Source organism: Manis pentadactyla, chromosome 8, assembly GCF_030020395.1.
Source record: "Manis pentadactyla isolate mManPen7 chromosome 8, mManPen7.hap1, whole genome shotgun sequence".
NCBI classification, from domain to species: Eukaryota; Metazoa; Chordata; class Mammalia; order Pholidota; family Manidae; genus Manis; species Manis pentadactyla.
In genome coordinates this window covers 14,255,858-14,269,641 of record NC_080026.1, presented here as the reverse complement: position 1 = coordinate 14,269,641, position 13,784 = coordinate 14,255,858, and the positions used below count along the sequence as shown (strand labels likewise).

Genomic DNA, 13,784 nt, shown 5'->3' with positions numbered 1-13,784 from the left:
ACAACTTTATTGTCCTTAGCATATTTTTTAATTAAGAGCTTTCCTCCCAACCCTTTCATATATCATTTTTCACTATGGTGGTGTTTAACTATTTTCTGAGTATTTATTATTATCATTATCACTTTATTCTTTTTCTTTTAGTATCTGGTAGTACTAGTTACACTTTTCGCCCTAGATGTTGCCTTTTAAACATCAGATAGCTGTAAGGAATTGTGATCATTGTACGCAGAAGTCTGTAGTACTTCCTAGGAGCCACCTGCAAATCGCCAGCCCCTGTGAAGTGTTAACCCTTTGCCTGCTTGATTGCAGGAGGAATGCCAGCTCCTGAGCAGGCCTCACTGGTGGAGGAGGGGCAACCACAGACCCACCAGGAAGCTGTCTCCACTGGCCCAGGCATGGAACCCGAGACCACAGCCACCACTATTCTAGCTTCCGTGAAGGAGCAGGTACATCCTTTTATTAGAATTTGCAATTAATTATTTCTTCAATGCCTTTAAAAATTAATCTTTGGATGTCTTTTAAATTTGTCTAACGTCCTTGACACCTTCACGTTTTCTAATTATAAGGTGTTTACATCCCTGAGTACATTGGGATGACTGGCATGTAGAGCCGCTCCAGGTGCCAGTCAGAATCGGAACATGCAGGATACTTGTGCGTCTGCAAGTAAGGACAATATCGATGGTGATCGGTGTCTCTGTCTCCCACAGTGCAGACTGTGTGCATGCACGCAAAGCTTTGTCAAGCATATTTCACATTGCTGACTTTCTGTTGGGACTCGAGCAACTTGACCTGTAGCATCCTAGATATGGTGAACATTTTAACGTAGGTATTGTATAGGGTTGTCTCTGTGACTTTTTGGATAAAGGCTATATTTGTTGTGTTTGTCTGAATCAAAAGTATATTCATTTTGTGAGCTAGTGTTCTAAAACTTGTCAATCTGTGCTAGTTTGCCTCAATGTTATGTTGACGCTGATTTTTTAAGGCACTTAATACTATTTATCCTTCAAACCCAAGTAACCTTCTAAATTAGACCTTACTGTTGTGCTTAGAGAAATTGGAATTCCTGAATTCGTTTCTTAAGATTTAAAAGCTTAATAAGGTGAATGTAAATTTAAAGCTGTGGGGATAGTTTTCTTTTCTTCCCCCTTCCTCAAAATCAAAACAAAAAATACATGCCTTCTGTGAGGGTTATTCTCTGGGAATAATCCTAATACTAAATTTTTAAAAATATTAAACCACTGGGTCTTTTTCTTTCAAGAGATGTAAATTTAGATGTATATTTGATAGAATATTCTTTAAAAAATCAGTATCAGCAGATCAAATGACTAATGATGACAAAGTAAAAGAAAATTTAATACTTTGTTATGTATTACTGTTTGCTGTAACTTAAAGTTAGGTGTGTGGTATGAAAGAGTACCCCAGAGTTATATGTCTGACATCAGAGCTGTGTTTTCAAGAGAAATGATTTCATAACTTATTCTAGTAGCATGATGTCAAAATATTTTCTAATCCTCCTTGAAATGTGAAGTTTTTAATAACTAAGAATTTGAACAAACACATGAAAATTGTCATAAATACTGTTTTCATTTTCCACCAAACTGTAGACTATATATATAAGCTTCTCTCACCTTTAGGAAGGAGAAAAGGATTCTTCATATATGCTTCATAGTTGCCAAGAATTGACCGAAGGAGCTGTAAAATAAGAAGGCTCTTACTTATTTGGGGTTCTTAGCTTATACTGCATTTTAGTGAAACATGACAATGACTTCATTAAAATGCCCAGACTGACTTAAAACAAGAAACTGTGTTCAGTACCTAGAGGCCAATACCTTGCACATTCAAGAAAATTGGAAATGTATCAGGATTTTGGCACTGGAATTCCTTGATGGCTTCAGATGGCTTCAGAATTTTATCTTTTGGCAATAAATAGAGTTCTGAATGAAAATTTTGTGGGAGGTATCAAGAAGAGTTCAGATTTCTTAAGGTAATCAAAAATATGCAGATATTTGTTGTTAGAGTTGTATCTCCCAAGTTAGTGGGAGGATATACTCTACTCTTTGCTTCTGTTCCTATTCTAAGAATTTGAGTCCATTAATATACATTTGCAGTTTTCATTCTTAATTTCTTTTAAAATCGTTTGGCAATGCTCAGTACTCAGGATTTCAATCATTCAACCCAAGAAACCATATTTATCTCTTGCCCCAAGATACTCACCTGTCTTTAAATTGCTAACTCTTGCTCCTGTAGGATTTTTGTGGCACCAGGCAAGGTGCTCTGATTTCTCTATAGTTGGAGTAAAAATTTCTTAGGACTTTGCTGAAATATGTCACTCCCTATCATCTGTCCAGTGATGGAGAACACAGAAAAGTTAGATAGGAATAAGAAAGCTAATTACTATCACCTTATACATTTGAATTTAGAAATACTAGTCAGAATATGACATTCTTAGTCATGTTAGACTTAAATGGAATGGTTATTACAGCAATATTCTGGGATGGGAGATTAGATAGATAGATAGATAAATAGATAGATAGATAGATAGATGATAGATAGTTTTTTAAAGTTTCACTACTGTCCAGTGTTCACCTCCATGGGTGATGATATCAGCTCCTCTGATCTCAAAGAATAGACCTTGCTTGGTGGCAGCTGTATCTCAGAAAGGATGTTCCATTAGGGTACATCTATAACTGGGTAGATGGCCTAGGTTTCAATCCTGCCTCCAGTACTTACTGTGTGATCTTAGGAGGATTTATTAACCTCTCTGTGCCTCAGCTTCTTATCTGTAAAATGAGGATAATAATAGTTATTGAGGACATTAAATTATCATGTAAAATGCTTACAACAGTGCCTAGCCCTTAGTAAGTGCTCATAAAAAGGACTAATATTACTGTTATAGTCATCATTTCTATATAAGAATAAAAGGATCTTCTTAGGAAGGTTCTTTGATGAACCTTCTTTTTGACATTGTATGTTGGGAATTTTGTGAGCTTTCTTGTCAACATGGCCATGAAGACAAAAAAAAATTTGAATATTGAGCCATTTTATGCTGTCACAGTATTTTACTTCTACATGGCATTAAATTTTCAAAACTTTATCATACTGGCCTTACAAATTAGGACAGATTTACATGTATAAGAAATTGAGCATATGAAAATAAGTTTTATTAACACACTGATAAGTGCAATCCCAAACATAGTGTCAAGGTATTTGGTTAAAAAATTGGAAAGTAATATCTTTTAACATGCACCTGAATTTTGAGAGAAAAAGTCTGGGTTCTTCTTGAAAAAAAAGTATATCTGAGTGACTAAAACACTTCACATGTACTCCTGCTGGACAATTCATGGTAATTCGTAGAGAAGTAAGTAATGAGAATCCATGAAAGGAGTCTTCCTAACAAATCATAGGTCTGTTAATATCTGAAATTGGACTTAGGGTGTCCTGAAAACAATGGAATCTTCCTGTACTGGGCCACACTTTTCCTCACGATACAGAAGCCAGAGCTGTTTTTTTATTCCTTGCCAAAATGCTAAGATTCACATTCTCCTTTTTCTTGTAAAGTGATAAGATAACCTTTCACATTGATGTCAGTCACAAAGGTGCATATCTGTGCAGTTATAGAAAAACTCCTCGCTTTTTGCCAGCTGGAAAGAAGGAACCTACTTCTCTGCAGTGTCCTTCATGAAGCCATGTTCACCCCAACCTGAAGTCAGATCTCTCTCCTCACCTCCTTTAGCATTTTATACTGCTGCTCTCACTCTTGCTGCATGCTCCTTTGGATGATATAATCAGACACTTAATGACAGTCATGTTTCATACACTTTCACACACATGTTATAGGCTGCTCCTCCCCTAGCCCCTTGAATATGGTAGACCTACAATAAATTATGCTCAAGAAGGGAATAGGTGAAAAACACTGGCTGTCAGATTAACTCTGTCAGCACCTGGCTGTTTTGTGAAGCTAATAGGGTCTGTAACCACATTCACAGGAACATTACTAACCAAGAGAATCTCACAGACAGCACCTAGAGACTAGTTACTCTGCTGTATATTCTTGTCCTTAAAACAATTCAAATTGCATATATCCATATTGTTCTAGGAATTAATCTAATCTCTGTGTGGAGCAAATTAAAATTTCACTTCATATTGAAGGTCAAATAATGATGCAAGCACTATAAATTGCATCAAACACCTGTCCAATTTAGCTGAAAAATGTGTATAGGAAATGAAAGGATGTGGTTACCTTGGTGGTGTCACAAAATATCCACCAGCATCATGTATACCGGGTGATACAGGTCACCACTAAATAATAAATGTTTTTAGTTAAGGATCATGATTTAAGAGAAATAAAAAGTCATTCCATGGGAATAATAGTGTGATCCTTGAACTCAAATCTGAAATTACAGGAAATGTCTGTTGAACTTAAGCCACCAGTTGGCTGTAATCAGGATCACTTAGCAGGTTCTACTGTTCAACTCCTAATGACAGTCCAGGAGTCCAAGATGAATACAGATATTGGAAACATGGAACTTTTTGTATCCTGATAATTTTCAGATATCTGGCAAATTCAAGAATGGTCTAGTGCCTGGCTTAATATCTTACACATGTAATAAGATACAGAAAAATACAGCCTTGAGTGGTACCCTCAAAGGGCCCTGGCTCCTCCTATGACAACCTTAGTCTAAAATGATTGACTCATACTTGAAGTGGACACCACACCTTTGGATGCAGAGGAAGTGAAATTTGGTAAGTCTCTGGTTTGCATCCAGACCTTTGCTGCCACTCCGTGCAGTTACATGAGCTGTGTCAGCATGCCAACTTCACAGGCACAAGGGAGCAGTGAGCCAGGGGCCATGTGCAGGCTATTATCATCAATTGGGAAAGTATGTTGTAGTCTTATAATTGATAGGATGTGATCCTGGATTATAGAAACACTCTTTAAAAGACCATATGGCCAATCACAAATAGAGTAAACAAGCGTATTTCATAGCTCTATTTAGGATACAAGCTGATTTGCATTCCATAAATTCATGCACAAAATATTTATTGTACTCTTTCATCTTTCATCAAGTGACTTGGGTTATTGAGATCTCTATTTGAACCTGGCTATACTCAGGTGGTCTGACTTCCATTTTTCTCCCACAAACCACATTCTCTTATGTTTGGTTTTTGATTTAAGAAGTTCGGAATCCAGATTTACAGTGGAATCCAGTCCAGATAGCGTGAAATGGTAATCAAAGAATAGACTTAGTAGAAATGCCTATTTTGTGTATACTCCTCTTACTCTAGTGAAGTCCTAAATTAGATGCTGTGTGTACCTCTTTTATCTTTGATGAGTGAAAATTGCAATGTTCTTCACTTGAGACTCTCAAAGAGAACAGTACCTTTGAAGGTAATATTTCCTGACTTTTCTGAAAATTACAATCCTACCTTCAGTGTATCCATGTTAACTTAAGTGATATTTAAATATCAAAAAGTGGAATGAGAGTCATTAGAGATCCTTAATTTTTGAAGATAAAATAAGAAAATTTGGAGCCCAACTGTGTCCTATTGATATTACTTCATTTTTACATGGCTGTGTTAGCTTCTGTGATTACACACCCTTCCTGTATGGCAGAGTGCCCAGAACTGAACAAATTCCAGTACAATTATTTACTTTATTCCTCTGAAATGAAACAGCTCAACTGCTGGGCACCTGCCTTTGCAGCTTCCTTTTACTTGGCCCCTAAGTTTATTTACAATGAAATAGTCTTGCTGACACACCTCAACCACACAATTTTTATTTCAGCTCCAAACAAGCATAGTTTGTAGCTTAGTGAAAAGGACTGTATTGTAAGTATAAAGACCTAAAACTTCAGTTTTCCTATTAGTAACTTAGTAGTTTTTCCTACTGGTAGCTGGATTATTCTGGCAATTGTAACATATAAGGAAGTCTTCAGTGCCTGAACTGCAAACACAAGGTAAGGTTGGATGTTTTCTTAGTGATTTCTGTGGGATCATCAAATTGTAGAGCTTTACCTCTTAATATTATAGAAATGAGGTTCAAAATGAAGTCAAGTGGTAGAGTTCTTGTGACAGTATTTGGCTTGGGTCCAAGAATTCCGAACCCTGATGGCTTGTTCTCAGGGGATAAAGCCCTCTTAAGTTGCATGTGCCATGGTCTGTAATGTTACATTTCTCTTCCCTCTGTTTAATGATGGAGCACATCCCCCACTTTTAATATCTCTGGTTAAAGGATACAGCAGGGTGTGTGCAATAAGTTTATTCAGTATTTGAGTGTTCCAAAATAAATAAATAAATAAGCTGTCCTCAGCAACATAAAGACATCACCAAGTAAGCTTTAAAAAAGTGTCTACATTTTGTGATAGCCTAATGAATGATCAGCTGGACCTTTAGCAAAGTTTCTCAATCTTACGTGTCCCAGGAGTACGTTCTCAATAACTCAATATGTTTTCTATTTGACTCCGTTGGAGACTTCTGTTAGGTGTCTTGATACTATAGGGTGTTTCGGTTTGGGTTTGGGTTTAGGTTTGGGTTTAGTTGGGGTTTTGAAGAGCTCTTAAATCCCAGGAATTTGAACAGGCTCCATCTGGCTTTTCACATGTAACTAGATCACATATGCAGACATGGAATACATATTAAATGTCCCAAAATATTTACTGGGTCAATGAATTAAGAATGTGAAAGTGCTCACTATCCCCCTGTAGTTAGCTTAGGCTTGCTTCAACTAAATAAAAAAACCTGTGAGCAAAGCACTTTTTCCAGGATAGGGTGGGGAGGGATGGTCAGGAGATATATAAAGATGATCTGTTTCATACAGTTTCTACCCTCAGAAGAATGCACAGGCACAAACCATATTATATACTTTTATGTGCAGTGATTGGCACAGTATGAATATTCATCAATGGGACCACAGAAATCCAAGAACTTATATAATGTTGCCTCCTTTCTTACTTAAGCAGGGTACAGATACGTGTTGTGCTATGTCAGTTGTATGTAAATTTGTTAGCTTAGGCATTTTTAACTTTAATTTTTACCATTCAATTAGCATTACCTTCCGTTTACATTTGAAAGTAATAGAATATTTTTCCTTTATTAACACTTAAAGCCAACCCTGACTTGCATGTTTAAAATGATAATTTCCTTTTCATTTGAATAACTCAGCTCACAATTCCTGTTCAGAGTTAAGTTATGAATATATGGAATAATTTTTCCCCTGTACATGCAAACTTTATGCTATTAAATTTGAGAAGAGAAACTGCTGAGCTGGTAAGATTTAATGGGTGACAGGATCATTCAGCAGTGAATTCACTGTGCCATATGATCATTTTTCTTTTTAGAATCACTTCTGGAGAGAAAAATATTGCAAAAACATACTTTTCCCTTCAGGTGTAATCCTAAAGTTACTCCATAGCTAGAACTAAACAGTCTATCTTCATGTTTAAGTGTTACCAATTCTAAATTGCCAATTTTGTTACTTTTATAGAAATGGGTCCATTTGGTCTTACTGCACTGCTTATATTTTAAAAGTATTGTTTCCAAAATGATCAGATCTGCTCATACCTCAGTAAAATATTTTGGTTATGACTGTTTTGTTTTGGATGTAGCTAAGAAAAGTCACTTAAAATGTAACGTTCTTTTCAAGTAGTTCAAAGACAAATCCGTCTTAGTTTACAGAATCTTTAGTTGTTATGCACTCAAACCTTAATAATATAAGGGTTGCACATAATAGAAATAGTCTGCAAGCAAATTGAAAGGACACATTATTGATACTTGAAGGCAAATACATGGTATACAATTAAATTCTATATAAATTATATTTCAGATAAGAAAAATGGCCATCATAAATTGGAAGATAATTTTCTTAGAATTGAAATATTTTGGCTCTTGAAAAAAAATTTAGTTTTTCTTTAAAAACTGGAGTTCAAAACATCTCAAAGTATAGACAATTTAAGTTTTAATTTGTAGGCTTTTGCATAAAAATTTCTATAGAGCAGCCTGATGTCAGGGAAGTATTCATCATGTGGTATCATCTATCCTAATAGGCATATCCCTGACTTGCAGGTTTACCTAAAGTCATTTCTAAAGCCTAAATCAGGATGAAGGGCCTTAGCCATTGCATGTGGCTTTCTAATAAGCTGTTTTCAGCAGAATGAATTCCTACTATTTCATCCATATTTAGCATTTCTACATTCTGTTATTCCTTTAGCAATTTATTTCCATCATAAAATTGACATAAACTTCACTTCTTCCCTTTGCAAAATGTTTTAATAAACTGTCTTTTTTTTTTTTTTAAACTAGTCTGCCCTCGCCAAGTGCAGGGTAAATTTGCACCTCCTTTTTTCATTCATGACTTTAGTCACTTCCTGTTTCTTGCTTTTAAAACTTGTAGGTGTTGGAAGGAGGAAACGTACCAGAGTTTCCCCATGCACCGTTTTCTCATTTGTTTTTAATAAGGTGAATATTGCTTTTTTCTATAATGTAAGCTGTTAACAGCAGGATCTTGATTTTTCTTTTATTTCAATTAGCAGAGTATAATAAAAAAGTGAGTTCCTATTAAATTACTTTGGGAGAAAATATATCTTAGTAATTGCTGCTGCTGGCATTATTCTAAGCTGATTGTTTAGAGAATTTGATGGACTGTAGGTAAGATTATGAAACTTATATTTGTATAGTTATTGGTACTGAACAGAATGCTGTTATATTTGGCTTATTTGACCCACACTGCAGAATAGGGAAAATGTATTTTATTGATGTAAAATTATTTTATTTGGTTGGTTTTTTAAAAAAGTCCTAATCCTTCATAAAACTTCTTTTGATTTCCTGTTAAAAACCAAGAAGATATCCTATTGTCCGAGTTGGAACAGAGTTTACTATAAGGCTTGTAGAACAGGATTGAGAAGAATGGTCAGTGGATCATCTATGCCAAGTCTGCTTTGTGAAGACAAAGACCCCTGTATTGCTTTACTGGGCCTGCCATTTTTTGATACAATCAGATTGCTGTTCTCTCCCTACTGCCACCACCACCACCACCACCCCACCACTACTGCTACAGGAAACAACTGAAAAGTTGAGAAAAGATTTTGTCATTGTCAGTAAGATATAAGAATCAATGAACTCTGTGGAATAGATATCTATTAGAATAATAGCTAACATTTATTACTACTATGTACCATTATTATTATTGTGCTAAGTGCTTTACATGGAGGATCTCCTATAGTCACCACAACCTTATGAGTTAAATGCTGTGGAAATCAGGTTTTTTGGGCCACTGAACATCTAATCTAAATTTCATTGTTCCATGCATTTGCCCACCTTAATAGACGTGGTAGGGCAATAGATAATCTTAAGCTTACAGGCAAACTGTTTCAGTGAGTTGTTTTAAATCCTTAAATTAGCCAGGGTGTTTTCTGTTGCTTATAACTAAAGGCTCTGAACTATGCAAACATTTATTATTACCCCTGTTTACCGATGGGGAAACTGAAACTCAAGAAAGTTGGGTAACTTGCTCAAACTTACACAGTTAATAAGTAGGAAATCTGGGATTCATATCCAGGTAGTTATAGATATGCTTACTAAACAATTAAAATCTACAGTGGATTCGACAAGAAGAATGGATACAGAAGAAAATTGAATCATTGATGGTGACAAGATTATTTGAGAAGTTATCTTGGAATATGGGAGAAAAGAGCAAGAAAGGTATGATAAATGTCTCTAGACATGGAGGCTATAGAAAATAAATCTAACACAGCATTGTGGATATTCTCGAGGAAGATTTTAGAGCAGCTAAACAGAAACAAAACTGGGGCGGGGTCGGGTGGGTGGGAACTTTTCCTAAGCAGAAAATACAGTCCTCAGTATACAGATTTGAAGGGGTTATCACATTCCAGACATCACCTATGGAAAAGAGACCTGTGTAGGAATAAATAACAAAATTTTATACTTACAAAGGTAAAGGTGAAAAAAAAATGTACAAGAACCCAGATAAAAGAAGTGGTTCGCTGCAAAAGATAAAACCAGATTGACATCTAGCTTTGGTGAAACAGATACCAGAAGATCATAGAGCAAAATGTTTATGGACCGTTGAAGGGAATCTGCTTGTGATCCAAGAGTTTTATGCCCAGCTAAATTGTCTATAATGTGTGAAGGATTAAAAAAAATCCGCAGATATTCAGCAGCTCATAAAACATGTTCACCTTTGAACCTTAGTATTTTTTTTGATAATTGAAGATCTGTTCCCTTCAGAGAGTAATCAAATTTAAGATTCAAGAATGAGAAATTCAAGGTATGAAACAACTAGTACATCTTGTCTTACTGGATTAGAGTTCCAAACCAGGAATCAAGAATGTATTACATGCTTGTATTACATGTATAATTAATTCTTTAATTAATGTACATGTACATTAATTTTTAAAAAATTAGATTTTGCAGTTCTCCTGTGTTTTCCTGCTTCTTATGGTCTTCAGGTATTTCAGAGGGATGTATTGCTCTGTTTGGTAACTGTCTTGGTACTATTTTCACTATTCTGATTCACTTTAGGTAATAGTATTTAAAATGCTTACGTATTTCAGACACTCCACAAGGAGAATGCCTAGTCAATGCAGTTTCATTAGGAATTTAGTGGCATTTTTTCACTGTCCCAGTACACATGCTGTTTTGGAACCTGTAAACCTGGGCTGAATTACTTGAATCATGATCTGTTAGCTTATTGAATTTGCAAAGACAAAAAAAAAAACTGTGTGGTTTGAGTAGGGAACAAATTCCTGTACATGTTATCTCTCTTTGACTAGTGAGTATTGTTTTAATTGTGTTGAAAATATCAGTGTTAGTAATATGATCTTAGTTGTGATAAGATATATATTCACTTAGAAAAAGTTTTGTAAGGAAATTCCCAAAGGTGTTCTGGACTACCTAGGGTATGAATTGTTGTCCTTAGTCCAGGATGATATAAACAACAAGAGTTTAGCAGGTGCCTATTGGATGAGTGAATAAAAGGACTGCTGTTTGTGCAGAGTAATTACAAATGAGGAAGGAAAAACAACTACCTAATAAAAAGGATGTATTTGATGTTAACAGACAATTGAAAAAAGAAAGAATATACATGACCAATGTGCCTATGAAATAAGGTTCTTACCTCACTAGTAATCACTGAAATAACAAATTAAAATAATGGGGATATATCTGCCTATCATATTGTCAAAAGTTAAAGCTAAAATAATATAAAGGTACTGGTGTTGGCAATTTTATGCATTACTGGTGAGAGTAATTGGTACAACCATTTGGGAAGGACTTTAATGATCTATAATATAGGCCTTAAAAATGGTTGTATCTTTGGTCCAGTAATTCCAATTCTAGGGATTCATTCTAAAGAAATATTAAATGTGAACACAGATGTTAACCTGACATAGTGATGTTTCTAATATCTAAAAATAGGCAACAACTTGGCTGACCAATACAAGTTGAATGATTATGTAATAGTACATGTATATGATGGACTTAACACAGCCATTTAAAAACTAACATCTTTAATGAATTTTTAATGATGTGGGGGAATTTCACATTAGAAATGAAAAGATAAGGCATCTAACCATATGTATTTAATTTTGCTATAGATACATTATTTCTGTATACACACACACATATATGTGCACTTATTCATAAAACAGGAGACACTCCAAAATGTTGAGTAGGTATCTTCAGATGCTTTTCCTCTCGTATTTTCCAAATTTCTTAACAAAAAGCATGCAATGCTTAATAAAAATTCTAAAGCCACAAAATAATATAACTTGGCAGGGGAGGGGAGCCTTCATAACAGTAATAATAAAAAGTTACCATAGACTAAGCTTGACAGAGAAGGAAACAAAAGTTTACATAGGTTGCAACATGTGGAAAACTTGTCAGATAAATCATGGTGAAATGGAAAGTTGAGCATGACTAGCAATCTTCAGGTGCAGAAGCATTTCATGGTGCAGTGGTTAAGAGCAGGAGCCCCCGATTCTACCCCTCCCCCCCACCCCATTTCTACCCCTGGCTTTGCCATGTGACATTAAGCCAGTTACCTTGGCTGGAGGTCCTGGTTGCTCATTTGTAAGATGAGGATAATGGTTCCAATCTTACTAAAATATTAAGTAATAAGCATTCACTATAGTTATTATTATTGAGGTGACATTTAGAAAAGTTGTGGAAGCAGCATGTTCTAGCCCAAGGCCACGTAAGAAGGACTTGGATCCACACTGAGGACACACAAAGGCAAGGGCCCAAGCTAAGACTTGGCCCTGGAAGGAGTTCCAGTGACAAGACAAGGCAGAGGTTGCACGACTGTGGTCCTTTATGTCCTTCATCACACTGATGAAGCTGATGGGAGGGTCGGTGTCTGTTTGGACCCATGGAGATATGGGTTGTGTCATCTTAGAATAATTCTGCAAATCCAACTCTTTGAATCTTTACGAAGTATGTTCAGAAATCTCATTAAGAATTCCTCAAAAGTATCTTTTACCTGTTGCTTTGAAGGGAATTCTACAGTCATTAAATAAGAGGAGGAAGATGGCAGAGAACTGTACAAAACAAAAAAAACATTTTTGGGATTGCCTCAACTCCAGGATATAAACTCTAAGGATGCTTTCCACTAAATTTCAGAGCTTAGAATTGTGTCTGGTACTAATCAGCTCCCAGTACTGGTAGTACTCTCAGTACTTGCAGATTTATATATTTGTTGAAAATGCTTGCATGTTCATGAAAAATAGGAAAGAAAACATAGATGTATTAGTGCACATCAAACTTACATTAATTACTTAGGAGAGGTGAAGGGATAGAGTAAGAAGCCCCCGCCCCCCCGCAAAAATACCGAAGAGGGATATCCGAAGTAAAAAATGTTGTTTCCTCATCACATGTGTATAACTTAGCCCTAATCATTTTTTCCTTGCTATTGGAAAAATCAGTTATGCACAAAATAAAGTAAATAGTCAAAAGAGGTTTGTTTAAAGAATTTATGTTTGTTTCTAAAGTGACATGGCTGTCCTTGTGCCTTGACTAGGACCTCAAGACACTTTGGCATTTTCTGCCTGTGCAGACATCAGCCCCTTCAGCCCAGCAGCCTAGTGACAGCTGACTGACTACATCTTTAAATGATGTCATGTATCTTTAATGGAGGAGGCATCTGTACTGACATGATTGTATTTTCTAGCTTTTAAATGCTTCCAGCAATATTTCATTGAAAGTGTAGTCTTAGTGAGTCATGTCTAAGCCTGAAGAAATACTGGTGCTTTTACAAAGAAGTTGAGAATTCGTCTCTGCTGCAGTGGGGCACACCCTAATCTCTTCTTGCTTTCCATCCTGGATGTAATCCAAAGGCAATTGTAATCACTCCGGCCGATTTATTTGACTTGGCAGCGCTCACGTCAGTATCCTCTCGATGTTCCCTTATGATATATTCCTACACAGAAGAAGGTACATGTAGTAATTAGGACTGTCTTATTTTATAACTAGAACTATGGGTTGGGGTGGGGGGGGAATGGAGCCATTTCTAATACAGTTCTTGTATCCGAAAAATAGCCTTCGAGCTTCAAAGTCCTTCATACTAGGCAAAATAGAAATGCACAATAGAATAGACACTGGTCACAAAATATTGCAAAGCACAAGATCCAGTTTGCTCTTCTGTGGCTGTTTTAGCTAATATTTTTACTGCCCTAAGTAGACTTTTAAACATTTCAAAGAGACCATGTTCACCAGTACGAACAAGCACCTTGATGGTTCAGAAAAATGTCAAATGGACACCAGAGCCAAGAAAC

General features: G+C 35.9%; 1 protein-coding gene across 12 annotated transcripts in view; it reads left to right on the top strand.

The window, feature by feature from the left end:
• The window catches only part of PKP4 (plakophilin 4), a 217,872-nt gene that overhangs the window by 66,693 nt on the left and 137,395 nt on the right, over positions 1-13,784 (top strand). For 10 of the 12 annotated variants that reach the window (XM_057505554.1, XM_057505552.1, XM_036883964.2 and 7 more), the window contains one exon: positions 310-446. In XM_057505554.1, coding sequence (XP_057361537.1) covers positions 315-446 — 132 coding nt within the window. In that variant the 5' untranslated portion in view covers positions 310-314. Of the gene's footprint in view, positions 1-309; positions 447-566; positions 664-13,784 lie in introns of those variants that run through there. The other 2 variants (XM_057505556.1, XM_057505557.1) reach the window with 2 other exon arrangements.